The 22,479-nt window shown below is 35.1% G+C and overlaps 1 protein-coding gene across 1 annotated transcript in view; it reads left to right on the plus strand.

The window, feature by feature from the left end:
- LOC136851610 (atrial natriuretic peptide receptor 1-like) overlaps positions 1 to 22,479 on the plus strand; it is a 524,376-nt gene that overhangs the window by 470,850 nt on the left and 31,047 nt on the right. The window contains exons 16-21 of the mRNA XM_067125948.1: positions 9,561 to 9,703; positions 12,743 to 12,870; positions 13,935 to 14,003; positions 14,859 to 15,132; positions 15,419 to 15,513; positions 21,640 to 21,772. Of these exons, the coding sequence (XP_066982049.1) occupies positions 9,561 to 9,703; positions 12,743 to 12,870; positions 13,935 to 14,003; positions 14,859 to 15,132; positions 15,419 to 15,513; positions 21,640 to 21,696 (766 nt within the window). The 3' untranslated portion in view covers positions 21,697 to 21,772. The remainder of the gene's footprint in view (positions 1 to 9,560; positions 9,704 to 12,742; positions 12,871 to 13,934; positions 14,004 to 14,858; positions 15,133 to 15,418; positions 15,514 to 21,639; positions 21,773 to 22,479) is intronic.

A 22,479-nucleotide genomic window follows, 5' to 3' on the forward strand; every position in this document is an offset into this window, starting at 1 on the left:
AAAAAGTGGGGAATACGTCCCCATCCACCCTGCAGATGAAACCATTTATATATATATATATATATATATATATATATATATATATATATATATATATATATATATATATATATATATATATATATATATATATATATATAATAACATACGCTTTGTTTTTTCTCCCATATGTATATATATATATATATATATATATATATATATATATATATATATATATATATATATATATATATATATATATATATATATATATATATATATATATATATATATATATATATATATATATATATATATATATATATATATATATATATATATATATATATATATATATATATATATATATATATATATATATATATATATATATATATATATATATATATATATATATATATATATATATATATATATATATGATCATAAAGCTATGAATGTCATAAAGCTTAATATCAAATTCACGCTTTACTTCGGGAATATCTCCAATGGAGAATTATCACCGAAGGGGAATTTATAAGTGATAAATGGATTGGTACTGCCGGGTCACGAACCCTCGACACAGAACTTATCCAGCAACTCCAGTCAGCGTTACCACTGAGCTATCAAGAGAGGTATAAGTTAATGCCGAGTCTGCTGTACTGTTTTTACCCGTCGTGAGCGGGGAAGTTGTACTCAGCCTTGGCATTAACCCACCTCCGCCATGATAGTTCATTGGTACGTTTGGAACACGCGGCTCTTATTGTAAAATTTTTTATCACACTGTGATTTATATACAATCATGAAGCTACAAATGTCGCTTAATATCAAATTCACGCTACCTCGGGAATATCTCCAGTGGAGAATTATCACCAAAGGGGAATTTATAAGTGATAAATGAATTGGTACTGCCGGGTCGTGAACCCTCGACACAGAACTTATCCAGCAACTCCAGTCGACGTTACCACTGAGCTATCAAGAGAGGTATAAGTTAATGCCGAGTCTGCTGTACTGTTTTTACCCATCGTGAGCGGGGAAGTTGTACTTAGCCTTGGCATTAACCCACCACCACCATGATAATTCACTGGTACGATTGGAACACGCAGCTCTTATTATGAAATTTTTTATCACACCGTGATTTATATACAATCATGAAGCTACAAATGTCGTTTAATATCAAATTCACACTACCTCGGGAATATCTCCAATGGAGAATTATCACTGAAGGGGAATTTATAAGTAATAAATGAATTGGCACTGCCGGGTCACGAACCCTCGGCACAGAACTTATCCAGCAACTCCAGTCGACGTTACCACTGATCTATCAAGAGAGGCTTGCCACGCTGAGTCTGCTGTACTGCTTTAACGGTCGTGAGCGGAGAAGTTAAACTTGCTCGGGCATTAACTCCACTCATAATAAGATTGTGTTTCCAAACGTACCAATGAACTATCATGGCGGAGTTGTTAATGCCAAGGCTATACAACTTCCCGCTCACGACAGAAACAGTACAGTGACTGGCATTAACTTTACCTCTTTGATAGATCAGCAGTAACGCCGACTGGAGCGTTGGATGTTCTGGTGTCGAAGGTTCGTGACCTGGCAGTACCAGCCCATTTATCTCTTATAAATTCCTTCGCATAATTTCCATTGGAGATATTCCCGAGTGTAGTGTGAATTTGATATTAAGCGACATTTGTAGCTTCATGATTGTATATAAATCACGGTGTGATAAAAAAATTTCATAATAAGAGCTGCGTGTTCCAAATGTACCAATGAACAATCATGGAGGAGGTGGGTTAATGCCGAGGCTAAGTACAACTTCCCCGCTCACGACGGGTAAAAACAGTACAGCAGACTCGGCATTAACCTATACCTCTCTTGATAGCTCATTGGTAACGTCGACTGGAGTTGCTGGATAAGTACTGTGTCGAGGGTTCGTGACCTGGCAGTACCAATCCATTTATTTCTTATAAATTCCCCTTCGGTGATAATTCTCCATTGGAGATATTCCCGAGGTAGCGTGAATTTGATATTAAGCGACATTTTCAGCTTCATGACTGTATATAAATCATGGTGTGATAAAAAATTTCATATATATATATATATATATATATATATATATATATATATATATATATATATATGTATATATATATACATACATATATTATATATATATACATAGTTGGTTGTGGGGAAAGGTGCATATGCGGCGATAGAATCTGGTATTCATCCTCTATCAGCCATCCAAATTCAGAGCGAGTTGCTCAACCTCCTTTTTTTTCTTCTTTATCCAAGGACCACGTGTATAGGGCACATATGTATGTATATTTCCATGAGCGCAGTGCTAGAGAGACTATGTTGTTATTCCTCCAATTTCGAGAACCACTTGGCTTACCGAACGTGCTTGGCCTCCTTAACAGAAATATAGTTTGAACAGAAACTTTCTTATTCAAAAGTTAGAATATAATATTGCAAGAAAAAAATTTGATGGTAACTGTCTTTACCTATATCCGGAAGACTTCTCTCCTCGTCTTATTCAGGCAAGTTTGCAAAGACGGGGAATTGACATCAGTTATGAAAAAATATCAGTATTTCTGGGAGTGGTATGATGCTTCATGAAATTGCAAACAAGTCGATATTTACAAAATCTTTAACAGGGAATTTATGATTTCATGGGTGCTATATTCGTATCCTTAACCAAGATCTAAAGATAAATCCATTTTATTGCTCTTAATAGATTATCTTTTAGCCAACGGCCACTTAGAGATAATCGAGTGTTTACTCCATCTCCTACCCTTCTAAACCTTTTGTTCAGGCTTTGAATATTTTATGAACGAAGTCAGCTGAAGGACACGTTTTACATTTGCCAACGGACATAAGGAAATTGGAGCAAATTTTGTATAAAATTGCCGATGATGGAATGGATTGAGACTAGGTGTATGAGAGTGTTGATGTAAAATGTAGAATGTATTTTGTCGAGAGAGTTTAGATTTATGATGCAAGTAAAATAAGTGTTGGAGTATTTAAACGGTAACGTGACTGATTTAGTGCAAAATTGGTTCTGAGAGAAGATTATGATTTTATATGATTTTTAATTATGGCTATAGTAATGAGAGGAGTCAGCAAACTGTCAGATGTAGGTGCAGCCTTGTGGAGAAGTAAAGAAACCATGAATGGAGTTTGACGTGACTAATGTTTTCAGGTGATCTTTCTTTGGTATAGTGAAGATTGTTTATATATATATATATATAGAGTAGTATATATATATATATATATATATATATATATATATATATATATGCACACACATACATATAGTCACCACTGTTTGGGAGTCCACTGTAGGACAGTTCAAGAAACGAGGCACCCCCTGATACTTTAAATCCTCTACATCTCACACTCGACGCAAGGATGCAGTTATTCCCCGTCTTTTTAATGGGAACCATACTTCCTTAACACGGACTGTCGTCATTTCTCTCAGTGAATCATCTCACTGATATTTGCAGCATAAGTTTCATTCCTGCTTTTCATGCAGCTTCACTGAGAGCATGTGTCTGGAACATCCACCTTCTATGTTGTTTTGACGATCTCTGCTTGCACTGTGCTAGGCAGAGTTCGTCAACAGGTATTATTTCCCGCTCATACACATGTAAAAGTAAAATAAAAAAAATTGATGATAAGCAACTTTGTTCTGACCGGCAAAATACCCTCAGGAGGGCACCCAATCAGTGAAAGTGTTTCACCGTAGATCTAACTCCTAATGACCAGCGGAATTTCTACTCAAGGAGGGTGAGCGCGACAGCCCTAATTGGAAATTGTCGAGAAGATAAAGCTTAGCGGAGAAGTATAGAACGGAACCCAGTATGCCTATCAGGTAGAAACAAGCCCGTTGCAACGCCCAATAGATAGGAGTCCTTCTAACATGAGATATAGAGAAATTTCAGTAAAGGGAGTGAAAAATGAATAAAAGAGGGGCGGGGAGCAGCGAATTGCCACAGGCCATCCTGAATAATAGTCTGAGAAGACTACACACACAAACAGAGAAATATGAATCATCCAACTAAGCAAATCATAAAGCATAATTTTAAGAATGCAATAAAAAAAAATATGCATCAGCACATTGTTATATTCTTCAAGTAATTACAAAACTGATGGTAGTAGAAAAACGATACCTGGAAATGCCGAAATAAAACATGCAATGACAGAGGAAAAATAAAGAATTAAGTAAAATAAATATGTCTTTTTCTTTTTGTAGATGTTATGAAACAAAACAAAATGGTATTAGTGGTTTTCTATATATATATATATATATATATATATATATATATATATATATATATATATATATTATATATATATATATATATATATATATAATATATGTATTATATAATATATATATATACCCATAATTATTTTCTTTTGTGACAGTGATGACAGTGGAAGGATAAGGTGGAAACCATTATGCCTAATTCCATGTAGATAATATTAATGTCAAGAAAAAAGAATGGAAAAAATTACGAATGTAGTAATTTGACAAAGACTTGATAAAGATTTTTTTGGAAGGACAAAATCGTGTGTTGAAGTGTTTTCGCCGCTTAGAGAAGCCGAGGGAAGAATATTTGATAAAGTTTCTATAATTCAAAAGTCTTGGGGTAAGGGGTTGAAAAATACCGAAGCTTTATAATTTACAAGTCTCGGGAGAGAAAAAAAAGAGACATGCCAAAAAAATGGAAAAAGTTATAGGATGATGGAAAAGGCTTGAAAATAGAGATGAGTTACGCGTCATGAATACCTGGGTCTGAAGCTGTTAAAGTCTTTGTATGCGTTTCAAGTTTCTGAGGTTGGAGAAATATTATGGACGGTGTTGTCATCCCATATCAAGCATTCAGTGTACCTTTCATTATTGTCACTGTCTCTGGAGTTCTTTCCTTTCGAGAGAAATGGCACGCTGGTAAGTCTTTTTAATCAGAAAATACGATCCCGATGGATTAGTAAATGATGTTGAGCTTCCCTATTTTATAATGGTAGCAAGTTCTTGTCAAAATGTTCCTCGACCCTAAATTGGACAGACATCATTCTCTGATTTCGTACCAGTTTTTCCCCCCTCGCAATATCCATTTCCATCCACGTGTAGCTGACGCTCAAATGATCTTGCCCATTATTGGCAAGGAAACTTAATCTGAGGTGAGATTCAATTATAGGTTGAATAATCCTTCCTTTCATCGGGAAATGAAAGCCTTAAGGTTAAATCTATTGTCTCTACAAGATAAAAGGATATTCTCTCTCTCTCTCTAATTAGATCTCTCTCTTCTCTCTCTCTCTCTCTCTCATCTATTAATATAACTACCCTTTCCTCTCAGCTGAAGGATTAAAAGACTGATTAATTGGAGTTTGTCCTTCGCTACTTTCAATTTCAAGGGATTGCTGGAAAAAAATTATGTAATTCCACATAGATAATGGCTGTATATTTTTCTTTGGAATAATCATAATAATAATACAATAATAGATAATAATAATAATAATACACACACAATAATACACACACACACAATAATAAACCTTCCTAGACATATGGAAACCGTGGTTGTCTGAGTCGTGAAGTAATTAAATGAATTTATTCGTATTTGAGGTGCTAGAATTGCTGGTCACGTTCCGTAATGAAAGAAAAATCGGACAAAAAAAAACTGAACATTTCCACGGAAAATAACTAACAATGAAGCACCTTTAGTTTTGTAAAATAACCCCTGTTTGAAAAATTATTAGTCCTGAAATCCCAATCGAGCACTAAGGGGAGCACCCAAAAAAATAAAAATAAGTAAGTTTCAAAGCAGATCTGGAAATCTCTGTTGCTGAAAGAGAATTCTAAGGTGAAGGCCGCAGGAAACGAGGCCAAATGGGACTTCCGGTCTTTAGTCCTAAGGACGCGCGCAGTTCCTTTTGTCTTGGAAGAACGAGCGATGATGCCGGCAGAATTTTAATGCTCACGCTCTCAGAAGTCAATTGTCCTCGTGACAGAGGAACCTTTCGTGTTCATCCTTACACATGTATTTAAAATTTGATTTTGTATGAGTGTGAAATTTAATACACACTCACACACAGACACAACACACACTCACACACACACACACACACACACACACACATATATATATATATATATATATATATATATATATATATATATATATATATATATATATATATATATATATATATATATATATATTATATATATTATATATATATATATATATATATATTATATTATATATATATATATATATATACATACATATGTGTAAATTGTGTATGTGCAATTGTGCATACAGGGAACAGTGAAACTGGCTCGGAACGACATCAAGAGAATCAAAACTCTTAAACATCTAGGATCAGATGTAACTGATCAGGGAGATATGGACTCCGGAATCAACTACAGAATACAAGGTGTTGGATAAACTGCAGAGAGTCGTCAGGGATATTGTGCGACAGGAAGATTAGTGTAGAAATCAGAGGAAAGTTTTACAAAAGCTTAGTCAGACCAGCTTGGTATACGGAGCCGAAACGTGGCAGGTGAAGAATGCTCAAGAACGGAAAATGGATGTGGTATAGATGAGGATGTTGAGATGAATGTGTGGAGTCACAAGAAGAGGTACGATCACAGATGAATTTATTACAAGAACAGTTAAGGTAGGGGAAGTTTCGAAGCAGGCCCAGGACAGAAGACTACAGTGCAGTGGTTTGGTCATGTTATGCGGAGAGAAGAAGATCCTTTATGTAAAAGAGTTATGAGCATGGAGTTGGACGGAAGGAGAAGAAAGAGGAAGGCCAAAATTCGGATCGAAGCATAAAATAGCAGATGACATGCTTGAGAAAGGTTTAAGAAGTCAGGATGCATTGGACATAGGAAGGTATAGAAGGCTGATAGGAAACAGCGACCCTACATAGAAATGGGCAATGCTGACGACAAAGAAGTGTGTATATACATATCTGTATTGTTTTCTCATTTACAGTGTTAATTATTCTTGTAGCCAAGTTTTTCGTTTTAAATATTTTTCTATGCCAAACTTCGCGCATAAATAGCATAATATGATTTTCCATACATTGCTGAGTGCAGTTTCTTCATAGTTCCTTTTATAACCTCTCCAGACCTAATGGCAGTATTTTGTACCGTATTTAGACCGCGACTGGCATGACTGCCCAGAATAAGCCTTTTACCAAAAGAACAGTGTGTTAAGGAACCGCGCCTCTTTTGTGATCAGACAAGCCTCTTGAAAAGTTGCATATTAAAGTTTATTAGGAAATATTGAAGACCAAAGAGAATTCTACATTATGGAAGTGCATGGGATGAAATAATAGCAGACAAGCTGATCGTTGAGTTGTGACTTTATACAATATCTGAGAGAGTGAGAAGCTTGGCGATTTAGCCCATCCCTTAATGTAATTCTTCAACGATATTCCGGTGATGATGTCTGACACCGAAATACTGGCAGATCAGAGGGCTCTATTCAGACTCTTTTACATATGTAGTTCTAGAGTTACAATGCTTACCTTCACATACGCGTCAGTAGCGTTGAATTTTCTCTTAGGAAGGTAGAAGCAGCTTAAAACCATGAGAAAGGAAGAAACATTGGTTATGACAGTATTGTTAAGAATAAAGTATTTCTGCCCACTTGAGTTTGTCAGTATTGAAGTGGAACGTACTTTGTATCCCTCATATGTAGATACTGTCTAGATCTACATTAATGGCATTACGCAAGTTCAAACAAAACAGAGAACGAGGCCTGACGTGGTATAAAGGACAATTTGTGAAAATAGAATCATCTTCATTCGAGTGGGTAGGCCAGAAGAGAAGTCAGTAGAAAAGTCAGTGACGAAAAGACGAAAGACGGTAAGGAGGGAACAGGTTTCTGAGGAACACCACTGGATATGGGAACAGGAGCCCGTGTAGCAATGTCATTTACAGCTGGTGCAGAAATGATTGAAACCATGATCATGGAGTTTGGCTAACAGAGCCAGTTAGATCACCAGCAAGGATTAATAATGGTCCGTAACAGGTCGCTCTGAAGGCACCGTATCTGTCAGTGATAATTTTTAACGGTTCAGTAATTCTGCAGGTTGTATTCCTTTATTTCACCGTACGCAAAGTTACTGCATCTTCCGTGTGATATTAGCGATGAGACCATCAATCACGGGACTTTCTTTATGGATGGTGTTTGTCATTCGGTCCTGGGAGAGGGGCTGGGGCTTGAAGTCTCTTAATACATGAAAAAATGGAATCTGTCCCCGTGTTAAGCGCCTCATCATTTAAAACTTAATGTTTGTTATCTAGTGGAATTTTTCATTGCTTGACAGAAGACCTTTCATACTCCAACGATGTTTGAATATTAAAGGATAGTCTTTCCTTTCCAATGAACAATGCCTCTGCAATTGTCAAACAATGGATGGAGTTATGTTGGATGTTGCTTGCTCCAGCGGTAAGACAAGCAGTCATGGGCCATCTGATATGAGTCATTTCTGGGATGAAAAGTAGCCCCCTGATTGTGGCGATATAAAGGGCAACATTGACCAATGTGTATTATGGGTGAATAACATAATTTATATAGAATATTGCTCATTTCCTCATTTGGCTTTAGCAGTCTTGTGTTATCTATAATTCCAGGTGTTGCACAGAAAACTTTCAGGTTCGCCCCGTTGATGGGTCCTATGGAGGAACTCCTCATTCTTGATTTTTGTGTTTGCGGTGATAAACTACTATATTTTCTGTTATATGCTGCACTTTATTGCCAGTTAAAATGTGAGCATTGTCGGCATTTAAAGAAACTAGAAGGCAAACGAACAAACTCACTTGCATTCAGTGGTAGCAACCGATGTACAGTAGGTACTGAACGAACCCAAGATTTGTAACTTCACTGATCTGTTGACCCCGTATAGCACTCTGCTGTAAAACATTTTGCCCTAAAACATATTTACAGTATTCTTCTCCAGAATGACAGCTCCTTTGCTTTTTCATTGTTTTAGTTTTCTTCCAGAATACTGCGCTCTTTTTATGTATTCAATTTGTAATTGTTTTCTGTCTACTTTGAATAAAGACAGTACATGGAAGAAGAGTATGGCTTTAAAATTTATTAATTCATTTATAGGTGACTCATTATTACATTAATTTCGAATTTATAATTAGTTACATCTAGGTTAACTTTGGGGCTCCCTTTGTGGTAAGTCAGGGGGTAAAGAGCACTTTTAAAGTCCAGAAATAAGGGTGGTTTTGTTGATGATGATTCCAGGAATAAGGTTATTGACCAATAATATAATTCGCGTTAATTTCTGGAATTAAGATACTTGATGATAGTTTCCAAAACAGGGAGAATCGTCAGTATGATCATTCCAGAAATCGTTACTTTTTTGCTTCAGAAATAAAGATAGTCGACTGTATGATCATTCCAGACACAGTAGCTTTGATTGTAAGTTCTGTCATAAGGATAGTCACGTTGTAACATTTTAGAAGTAAGGATTACATGCAGTATAATGATTCCATAGAAAAGTTGTTTAGCTTAATGTGATTTCACGATTTCAGGGACAATGAGAGTGGAAACATCCTGGATAACTTGCTGTCTCGTATGGAACAATACGCCAACAACCTGGAGGCTCTGGTGCAAGAGAGGACGGCTGATTACCTCGAGGAAAAGAGAAGATGCGAGAGGAGGACCCAAGTGAGACTATCTCTCTCTCTCTCTTCTCCTCTCGAGATCATCTCTCTCTCATTTAGATATGAAATTCTGTAAATTGTTAGTGTCCTTAAAGTATCTCATCCTCTATTCTCTATCCCATTGAATTTCCAATTCTGTGTATTATTGTTATTAGTGTTTCTGACTCTATTCCCTTGGAATTTGAAGTTCCGTGTAATGATGCCATTACTCATATGAATTTAATGAGCATCCTACTTTAAGTCTTTGTGTTCGAGTATCTCGTTACATTAAGGCAGTGCAATAATTCATCTGGAAAGTTATAATGAACTCTTTCGACTTTGATAAATAGTCTGTCGCACCTGTGATTGTAGTGCACAAAGGGCAGCCGCCCTCACCCCCTCCCCCGTTGCCTACCCCTCCCCTTCGTGACGCAACTAGATTTCAGAGTAACAGAAAATTAGCCGGGTTTGTTTGTCTCTCTGATAAATAAAACTGAGAATGGAAACCATTTATGGTTAGTATGTCAAGAGTGCATCATTATATTAGCTCAGCATAATGTGCAGAATCTCTCAGTATTGGAACGGCCTTGTAAGGTAAGGAAAATTTCACCTTTGACTGTAAATAGTAAAGTATATTCCGTATCCCAGTGAAAATGGCAAAAAATAAATGGAAATACTAGTGGGTTGCAAACCACAAATAGGAGGAAACTTTCTTTTATTGCCATTGTTTCTTGTTCTTTGTATCAACTCAAAGATTTTGCCGAGACGTTGAAATGGCGCCATAAAAAAAAATACTAAAAGCTCGTCAGAAATATTGTATGGTTTATAAACTCATTGTTTTATATTTGCTGACATGCTGCTGTTGTAATGTTGGTGCTTTAAGTTACCTTGCATTCTCCCGTGTTCTTCACGGACATAAGAAGAACCAGCAAAGTGTAGAGTATTGATGAAATGACACCACAGTTGTCCAAACTTTATTTTCTCATGGTAACCACTTGCGCTTATTTAATGTGTGAACCTTTATAATAATATCTGCGGATTTGCGAAATTTCTAATTTAACCCTCCATGGCTATTTTCGTACTGGTTACCGGTTGTGCTTTTTTTTCGTACTGGTTATGGTCAAGGTTTTTTCATGCTCAGACCCAGTACGTTAAAAAAAGACGTTCTGCTATCACACCTCAAAAGTCATTGCATGTTACTCTATTCTGGAAGCATCACTAATCATCCTTTCGGTGGTGTAGCAACTAAATATGAATATTTTTAAATATCCTTTTGAAACAGCGTTGGTTTACTGAACTGAACACCCTAATTATTGTGCATCGGACTCTGATGCTCGAACATAAAGTCTTGTCTTCAGTTGATTTCAACCCTTTCATTTCCACATATTTAATGTTTGTAAAATCACATTATTTTATTTGCCATCACTCAGAATCATGATCCATATACAGTTCTGTTTTTAATCCTCTCAGTCTCCTCTAATGTTTTACAACATCTCTCATTCACCGTATAATTCACGTCATTTATGAATTCTCATGTAATTTTTACATGAGATTTATAATCTCCTGCCCTATGATTCGTTGCACATTGTGCCGCAGAACGATCAACTCTTTAAAGGGGCATTTTCGCCTTCTATGTGAGCACACCCCGATTGCAGTAAAACATACGGTGAGGTGACACGTCTGCAACATGAAACGGCCCCCACTCGAGCATTATTTTATTATGATTCTTATCAATTAAGCCTCTCTCAACGGGATCACTTTTCATAATGTCTAGCATTCCCCATGCCCGGTTTAGCCAAAGTATTTGAAATCTTATTCTCGACATTCCGCAAATATTCATTTCTTGCGATCAGATTGCTTATCATTAGACCTTTGTTTGACTCTTTGTTCAGTGGATTACATACAATTATGGGCGAATGCTTCTTCACTTTTTTTTTAGTTAAGAAGTCAGCATTACCAGTTTTACGAGCTGCAGCATTTTCTTCCGTTCTCTGTGAATCTCCAGTCAGCAAATTGAATTCCTCCAAAAGCCCGCTGCGCCTTTCTTTTTTCTTTAACGCTCCGCTCATTATCCGCAGACTCGACATTCAGAAAATTCTTCTTAGAACTCTTTTGTCTTCCTGACCTCATCGGCATGCGGAGAATTCGATGTGTTAGCACTGAATACCTCCTGTCATACCGAGACCTCATCTTTCACTTCATCCACTTCAGAATATGATCAACTAACTTCCGTAGATTCAGTCCCTAATTTATCTTGCAAAAGTTCCCATCTCATAATTCCAGTCATCAACACACCAGCACGTTGCAGATCCATTTTCATTTTTGTAAGTTTTCCAATTTCACGACATCAACACCAGCGTATTTTTTGTGACCATGTACTGTACTTCAAAACGTACATCCTACCCAGGCACTGTCATTCTCCTCACCCCCATGGCGAGAATATCAATCACTCATCGTTGGATGGAATTTTTTAATTATATTAAGCTAATCTTAACCTTTAAGGAGGTAACATCGTATAGTTTCCAAACAATCACAAGGCTCAGTTTATTAGGCACCAGATGTGTCTGACCGCCACCAATATAGTCGTATGCGTAAATATTTTAAACCACCCTCTTAGCTCGCAGTTTTGTTTTCTTTGAGGAAGGTCTTGTTTTTAATTCCTGTCCAAGTTACCCTTGTATCTGATAGCTCTCTGAAATGCCATTCTGTGGATATGCATATGAGTTGTCTTATGCTTTTGTAGAGTCTCTAAATATATATAATATATATATATATATATATATATATATATATATATATATATATATATATATATATATATATATATATATATATTTATATATATATATATATATATATATATAATATATATAATAAATATATATATATATATATATATATATATATATATATATATATATATATATACTGTATATGAATCATCTGATTGGTGTTACATCGTTTTCGTGCATTAAAATTTTTCATTGGTCTCAGTTATCCCATAATAACGTGAGTTCGAGTTCAATGCGCTTGGCTTTAATTGTATGTCTGAAATACTACTTTGTTCTCTTCCAGGTCTGTTGCTAGCCAGTTAATAGCTGGCAAAAGTGTCGTGGCAGAGACATATGACTGCGTTACCATTTATTTCAGTGATATTGTGGGATTCACAGCACTTTCTGCTCAGTCAACGCCACTTCAGGTATTTTTCCTTGTCTTTTGATAATTGCTGAAGACGAGACTCCATTAATTTTAGTTGGATTCGGAGTTAGTTACCACGATGTTTTGTATGCAACTCTCATCATCATACTTTAATTTTTTTCCCCGTAGATTTTCCCACCTTGCTCTTCATTAAAAAATAAAATATGTATGTACGTAATAAGTCGACAACTTCAGGAAAATTAGCAGAAGCCTAATTGAAAGAACGAGTTTCAGGACAAAAAAAGTATCATCTTGTGATTCATGGTTTAAACAACTTTGTCGTCATATCTCTGGGATATCGACCGAAGTTTTAAGAGACGGAATGCATCCCTTAAGGTTTAGAGTATATTAACATAACCCGTTGACAGAAAAGCCCACCGTTGTAGGCTGTAAATATAATAGCCTGGACTATCTACATTATTCTTGGGAATTAAAATTGAAACAAAATGGGCACGTCTTCTCAAAGACGTCTTTAAATTGAAAGTGCCAATCATGCAAAAATATATATATTTCATGTTTCCAGCAAATATGGATGAGTTATTCTTCCCCGTTGTGCAGTATTTTACATTTCTCTATTCTTGCCTGACTTCCTTTTATCCCCCTCTCAGTCTCGGTTCATTGACCGGCTCTTTCCCGTCTTAATTCTTCCTTCATTCACGACCGGATGGTCTTTTGTTATTATTTTGTGTGAGTGGGCTCTAAAGGATAATCGAAAATGCTTCGCTCTTATTGATGTCGATGGGAGAAATTCTGATAAAAGTTCCGCTTTGGGAACTATCAGAAATGCTATTATATCTTTTTTTTTATTCTTGCTATTCACTTAATAGGGATTTTAAAGTAATACCTTTTATGTGATTTCGTGTTAGTGAGCGCTACCTATATATGAATATTTTACCCATAACAGTATTTTTTTTATTTGGATGTACCATTACGAGGCCTTTTACCGTTCCGTTGTGGGTCACTTGGTTAAATGGAGAATAACTAACATTTGAAATGCTCTATTGATATATTTCATTTGCAGGGATTAAATATTCCAAATTGTTCATATAGAACCTTATTTTCCAGGTTGTGGATCTCTTGAATGATCTGTACACACGATTTGATGCCATCATTGAAAACTTCGATGTTTATAAGGTAAATCTTAAATACAGGTGTGCGATTTTAAGTGTAAATACAAAGATAACTTTTATGAGTTCAACTGCAATCCAGTCGATCTAATACAAAAATACATTATATGGCAATAATTTGTATTTCTATGAGTTCTCGCGGCTCTTTCTATGCCTGTTTTAAGTCTTCTGTGTTCAGCACTTCACAAAAATGGAGATTTAAAAGTGCTTTAGTAATTTCTCGACATCTTCTGTGTTATATGACGTTACTCCCAGCTCGAATTGCAGCTGTTGTAAGCCAGACTAAACGTTAATAAGTGGTATGGTTTGTTATGGGACTCGAATTAAATCAGTCTCAATTTTTATATATCCAGAACACGGTCGTAAACAGTGTAACTAAATGGGAAATGTTTGCTGTTCGTTGTAAATTCCCCGGGGGTGGGGGCCCGCTCTCATGCATAACTTTTCTCATTGCATCAGAGATAAACGGGGCACTTGCTTCCGGGAATTTGTCAGGCAGTCCTGATATCATGTAATATTTATGTTAATGCTATATTCGACGACTATGTCTTCAAGGACCATGATAAATCCCTTGATGTTCTTGACCTTTTTATTAAAATGGCTAGCAGTGTTTTATATGGATGAATGTATGAAATTATGGATATATCTGAAGCACTTTGACCTTAAGGTCATGCTGTACTAAATTGTTTTGTACAACTTTCTGGTATTCGTACTGTCTGGGTGACTTTAGCTGCCGTAGCTTATTTTGTGTTTCCAGACACTTCTTATTAGTTACTGAATATAACATAAAAGACCATGCCGTCTGTCCAATTCTGAATTCAGTACTTTATATGACCTCAGTTCTGTACTTCTTGTTTAACAGGTTGAGACTATTGGAGATGCTTACATGGTGGTGTCTGGGCTTCCAGTCAGAAATGGCACTCTGCATACAAGAGAGATTGCTAGCATGTCACTGGCACTCCTTAGGGAAGTGGAAACCTTCACTATCCGACACAGGCCTGAAGATAAGCTTAAGCTAAGAATTGGCATGCACACAGGGCCCTGTGTAGCTGGTGTTGTAGGTTTAAAAATGCCTAGATACTGCCTCTTTGGTGACACAGTTAACACTGCCTCGCGTATGGAGAGCAATGGTCTACGTAAGTGCTACCTAACAGTGATTGTATTTTTAAGCGGTGAAATGAGCATTTTGTGGATACATTTCTATGGATAACATTAAAAGATGTGCACTGGCAATGACGTTAACATGACATGGTTCTTTGTAATTTGTTTAGTTTATTCTGTAAGCCTTTTCATTAACGTTTGATATTGGTCAGTCAGTTATTCAGATATTTGCTGTTAGTCCTCCTGCATAAATGTAGTTACAACTAAAACTTCTGCAGGATTTTAGTTTTGGAGCATTAAATCATTCTGGTTTTACTGCAGCTCTCAGGATACACGTATCGCCAACAACCTATCAGATGCTGTCCGATTACTACCCGTCCTTCAAGCTCGAGTGTCGTGGTGAGGTTGATATGAAAGTAAGTATTTCATCTCTTTTGGATTTCAGTAACACTGAAATATTGACCATCCCCTGTAATTTTGTATTTTGATAAGCTCTCCCATTTAAAAAAAATTCCTCTCAAGTATTTTCGGAAATCATTTGAAACATTTCTTTTAAAGAATGTTTTATATCATATCATATCATATCATCATTTCTTTCGTAGATAAAAAAAACAAGAGTAGAAGTTACTCAGTTTTTTCAGCAGTGTTTTACTGGAGACCACTGGCCAACTTTTTTAGGTGTTTTTCAGTGGAAAATAGTTGTTTTAATCATGTATCATATGTCTTAAGAATACACATATAAGGAAACATCAGTGTAGAGAAGAGAAAATTTCTTCTCATTCGGAGGGACAAAGTAGATACAATTGGGAACATTTTCAGTCAGAGTACAAAGCAAAAGATAGATAAGTATAAAAACGGAATTAGAGTCACAAAGTAAAAAAAAAATACCTTTTCGCACAGAGCAACACTTCTTCCAATATTTCGTAATATTGCGTCCAAAAATGACCAGATATTACAAAACCAAAAGTACTAGAACAGAAAACTCTCATCTCCTGGTCTGTTTATGTGTATTAACGGCTTATTGACAAAAGTACAACGTGTTTTTAAAGTTCTGTTAATGAAAGAATCTAATCGTTTATTACACTGATCTATATTAAAACTTCTACAATTCTTAATTAATAAAGATAAGATACCCAGTCTCCTGTTTTTCATAGGGTTTGCGTGTTTTTTCTGTATACCTAATTTGTGCGTACCGTGCTGGATATGTTGAAACAACACTATTGCTATCTACTCTTTAATATCGATGGTCCCTTTTGCCTCACTAAGTTAGTTGTTTCTCTTCTATAAACTTGATCGCTCTTATTTCTTGGATCTTTTATAAAAGTACTAGTACTGGTAGATCTGTGATTGGCTGAAGGGTACTTCTTGATGACATGCTTGATTTTAGACACCAAATATTTGAGTTTAGTAAATACTTCTTTGAATTACCATTATGTTGCTTATAGCTGGTGAATAGAGATTAATTTTCCTTAAAAATCCTTTTCCTTCGGTTATATTTGTACTTTTTGGTCTTAATTAGCTTTTTTGTCTTTTATGTGACAAAATCCTTATCACATCTGTGCTTCTTAAAAACTGGCAACAAATACTCTATTTCTTGGTTAAGATTGTTCATGTGGCAGACTTTGCAGGCTAAGGAAAATACATTTGAAATTACATTTATTTCAGCACTGTCGTGAAGACAAGGTATAGCATGGTTCTCATTATATATATATATATATATATATATATATATATATATATATATAAAATACATTTGAAATTACATTTATTTCAGCACTGTCATATATATAAATATATATATATATATATATATATATATATATATATATATTATATATATATATATATATATATATACAAGGTATATATATATATAATATATATATATATATATATATATATATATATCAGTGTTCTATATATATATATATATATATATATATATATATATATGTATATATATATATATATATATTATATATATATATATATATATATATATATATATATATATATATATATGTACAGTATATTTTTCAAGTTTAACTTCATTACAGTGAAACTGTGTACAGTGAACCCGTTTATACTGAGGACCAACTGCACAACATATATATACATACATATTGTCATGAGTGTTCCAAGTACTTGGTTATTACACAAATAATCACAGAATTCAAAAAATTACCTCACTTCAGCCACATGCCTGAACTCCATAACAATAAAATTACACCTGAGTACTCTAAAGGCAACAGTGATCCCTTAAAGACAACCATCTCGTCCTCAAATACTCTCCGCTGCTCTGCTGCCAAGACTCTGACTCTCTGCCACTCTAAAGCTGCCTTGCTGCTGCCCAACTGCTGACTCCTCACTGCTACGAACCTGACTGACACTGTCAAGCACCCCATGACAGACCTCAACTCGCCAGCAAAAAAAAAACAAATAAAGGAGGCAACAACTCACCAAGAAAACAATCGGCAAACGGTTGTTCTCACAATTAGAATTCACAATCTGAAAAACTTTACTATTACTTGAAAAAACACAAAAATTTATTAATTCTTGAGTTGAATTACAAAGGTTAATTTATCAAGAAATTGAATTAATCAAGCAAAACTTAAACTATTCAGAAATACTAAGTTAATGAAAATTAAATAAAGTATGCAGTGGTAAATTACTAAGAAATACTTAAAATGCTATGTAAATAAATGTTAAATCACCACTACATAAAATGTGAAAAAAGAGATTGCAAACACAAGAATCCACAAAATTACACAAAAGATTTACCCATAACAATTTCACTAAGGCAAAATTCCCTTAATATACGTTTTTATGCCATGGTAATAATAAGTAAAACTCACTTTACCTTACACAAGCTTGTGGAAACTTTCACAAAATTTACTCCAAATGCAGCTGCTCGAGATTCACAAAACACACTTTCGGTAGGCGCTGTTACAAATATATACACTTTTACTAATATCAGATCTCAAAAGCCAAGATTTAATATCAATGACCACACAAACACTTTACATTAATAACTTATCTTTTGTGAACAAAGAGAGAGAGAGGGAACCACAAGAATGGTCTCAAAAATCAGAAATCAGAATGAGCAAATTTTTAGGATTCCAGCTAGAAGTGAAACACTCAGATGACATCATTGTAAAGGCATTGTGTGAATGAGATACAAGAGAAAATTCTAGAAAAGGAAGATGATGTCACTTCCTGGAGAAACAGCCACTGGATTATAATGTCTTCTTAAATTCTTAGTAGCCAGCAGCATTTATGAAAAAAAAAGCACCTTACCACCCAAAAATTGCTACTGTTTATTGGTATCAGATGTGCTTCATAACATATCAAAAGTCTACCACCATCTGACCATGCAAAAGGTCTGATTTCCAAGATGGCGTCTTTAATAGCCCCTAATCCTTAAAGTGCCCATTACTCTTCATTATTCAAGCTAGATAAGTAATGCTAGTGCCTAGCATCTTATTTTGGGGATCCGGAACCCCAATTAGCACATCTGCATTATATTGAAGTGATTATATACTTGCAAAATCCAAGATGGCGGACCAATATGACCACCATACTGTGAAAATCTCCATTATTCATTCTAATTTATTTTATACAAGTAAATTTAGTGTCTAAACATCTGTTTTGGTGATTTGGGAATACCTGTACAAAGAGCATATCTGAATTACAGTATATTGAAGTAGGTCTAATTACATAAATACAAAATTTAATATGGAGGATCAATATGGCTGCAAAACAAAAACAAAAAATAATTACTTATTTTAATTAATTTTACATAGGTAAATTTACTGTCTAAACCCCTGTTTTAGGAATCTAGGAATTCAAAAATTTATTTAAATCACAGTATATCACAATGATTATATATTAATAAGATCTAAGATGGAGGACCACTATGGCTGCCAAACTACAACAAATTCCTCATTATTCATTTCAACTCATATTACAGAAGTAAACTTGCTGTCCAAACCCATGTTTTGGGGATATAGCACTCCCATTAGCCAGTAAAGTTAAGTGATTTTATATATAAATACAAAATCAATGATAGAGGAGCAAAATAGCTGCCAAATTATGGTGTCTGAATCCCTTTTTGGGAATTTGGAAATCCAATAACAGTACATTGAAGTGATTATTATTTTTCATCATCTAAGATGGGGGACCAATAAAGCCACCAAACTTAGTGTAGTGATTGCTGGTAAAATTTTATCATAAATCCTATATTATGAATTTCTGAAAAACCAGGTTTACAAATATTCATCGTCGCTTTCTTCTTCCTGTAAAGCTTGAATGTGTGGATTCTCACAGTTCTCAACTTGACATGGTCCACAAGCAGGTGTGCATGTAGTTCATAGCCTTTGCAACTGTAACGCATTTGACAGGCAGTTTTGCAATTACAATGGACTATCTGCAGGAGGTTTTCTGGTGCAGCAGTTTTGATAAAAAAAAAAATTGTCTCTGCCAAGTCATTTGTTATCCCAGAACGCCTCCCATCCCACCAAATCCTCGACAAAATATCATAGCTTTAGAGTGTAATACCAGATCATGGTGTGGACTGAAAACGAAAGTGACATGAATGCAGTGGATTGGGGATGGAAACTGGAGGACAATCAGTTTGTGCCAGTTATGAGCAAGAAAACTGCTGCACCAGAAAGCCTCCTCCAGATAGTCCACGGTAATTGCAAAACTGCCAGTCAAATGCATTGCAGTTGTAAAAGCTATGAATTTCCATTCACACCTGCTTGTGGACCATGTCAAGTTGAGAACTGTGAGAATCCACACAATCAAGCAGTACAGGGAGAAGAAAGCGACAATGAATGTTTGTAAACCTGGTTTTTCAGAAGTTTATAATATAGGATTTATGATAACATTTTACCAGCAGTCACTACACTAAGTTTGGTGGCATTATTGGTCCCCCATCTTGATGTTGACAATGTACTGTTATGCAGATAAGTTGGCTGGATTTCCAGATTCCCAAAAAGGGATTTAGACACCAAATTTACGTGAGTAAAGTACAGTAAATTGAAATGAGTAATGGGGATTTTTATAATTTGGCAGCTATTGTGCTCCTCCACCATTGATTTTGTATTTATATATATAATCACTTAAGTTTACTGTAAGTCAGATAGGGTAATGGGAGTGCCATATCCCCAAAACAAGAGTTTAGACAGCAAGTTTACTTTTGTAATATGAGTTAAAATGAATTATGATGACTGTTTGTAGTTTGGCAGCCATAGTGGTCGTCCATCTTAGATTTTCTAAATATGTAATCATTGTAATATACTATAATTTAAATAAATTTATTGGATTCCTAGATTCCCAAAACAGGGGATTAGACAGTAAATTTACCTGTGTAAAATGAGTTAAAATGAGTAATTATTCTTTTTTTTTTGGAAGTCATATTGATCCTCCATATTAAATTTTGTATACAGTACATGTAATTAGACCTACTTCAGTATACTGTGATTCCGATATGCTCTTTGGATTCCTAAATCACCAACACAGGTGTTTAGACACTAAATTTACTTGTATAAAAATAAATTAGAATGAATAATGGAGATTTTCATAGTATGGCGGCCATACTGGTCCGCCATCTCGGATTTTGTGAGTATATAATCACTTCAATATAATGTAGATTTGTTAATTGGGCTTCCAGATCCCCAAAATAAGGTGGAGGCACCAGCATTACTTATCTGGCTTGAATAATGAAGAGTAATGGGCATTTTAAGAATTTAGGGGCTATTAAAGACGCCACCTTGGAAATCAGACCTTTTGCATGGTCAGATGGTGGCAGACTTTTGATATGTTATTAAGCACACCTGATACTACAATAACCAGTTGAGAAACCTTTTGTAGCAATTTTTGGGGGGTCAAACCTTATTTTCTGCCGACTACAGACTCCAGGATCCTGTGAAACCATCATCATCTCCTAAACAGATCCAGAATCTGTCTTCAGAATCATTTCTTCCAAACCTGGAAAATGCCCATTGGATTATAATGTCTTCTTAAGTCTTAAAAACTCCAGGATCCTGGAGCCTTCAGAATTCCCAGAAGCCTCCGGAATTCCCAGAAACCTCCGGACACACACAAATGCAGAAAGGCAGCCAAGGTGTCCAACACACACACACACATGCAGAAAAGTAGCCAAGGAAGTTAATATAATATATACTGTAGATACCATATGCTTATTTGCAACTGTCGCACCTAGAGTAATTTGGGAAGTGTAATAACATTGCCCAGTTAGTCAGATAGCAGTCACATACATCAGCTATTCATTATCATTCATATCATTAATTTATATATTTTACCTTCATTACGGCGCTGAATAATCCTGATGGGTCCTGGCACTTGGTCTTCAAGACCTAAATTTCATAATTAATCAATCATAGTTAGTACTAATGTATTTTAAATCCCACTGAATGGCTTATTATTTTTTGTTGAAATCCTGATGTTATGTATAACGCCATATACTGATGAATGAGATTTTACAAATGAAAGTTAATAATTTTTGTTTTTCTTTTTAGGGAAAAGGTCGAGTAACCACATACTGGTTGCTGGGAATGTACGAGGATACTGCTTAAATGTCATCTTTTTCTCTTTCTCTTGTACTTTTCCTACCATCATAACAAGCTCCCTGACGATCAGCGTTTCATCATTGTAAGTTAACTCTGATTCTTGATGAATAGATAGCATGTTTTTATCATTCACTCTACATCTGACACAATAACTTGACCTCTTAATACAAAATGAATTGGTATCACTAAATCTAAGTCGATGTTTACTGATATACTGTATAGTATTTACATAAATTAAGGCTACTGGACTAATTGGGCTTTGCCTCTGTATCAGGAAACATTGACTTTTTTTTTTTTTTTTTTTTTTTGCTTAAGAACAGGTAAACTTCATCTCTGTTGTTTGGAAGTAAATTGGTCTTGATGAACTTGTTCGTAAGCATTTCTAAATAAGTAAATACGTTCAAATTTGAGTCTTTGTCATCATACTTTGTACAACGTGATGTGTATGCTCGCATTTTTTGTGTAACAACAATAGCCTACAGGTTATGAACTCTGTGTTAACTATCACAGTTTAATTTACTTGACATAAATATGATGCACTAAAAAAATAACAATTACAAGTCTCTATAATAACCTGCATTATCAACAGTTTTCCACTTTATAGGCAGATTTGAAAGTTTTTTAAAATTACTAGTGTTGAATTAGTGTTTTTGTGCTTTAGACAGATGTATGTCATGATAACTTTAATTATTCATGTTACAAAACAAGCTTGAAGTAGTTAATATCTGTAAAAACATACAGTGACCCTTTTAGTCTCATCAACATTGTTGCTGATACTTGAAGAATAGG

The sequence above is a fragment of the Macrobrachium rosenbergii genome, chromosome 3 (genome assembly GCF_040412425.1).
Source record: "Macrobrachium rosenbergii isolate ZJJX-2024 chromosome 3, ASM4041242v1, whole genome shotgun sequence".
Lineage (NCBI taxonomy): Eukaryota > Metazoa > Arthropoda > Malacostraca > Decapoda > Palaemonidae > Macrobrachium > Macrobrachium rosenbergii.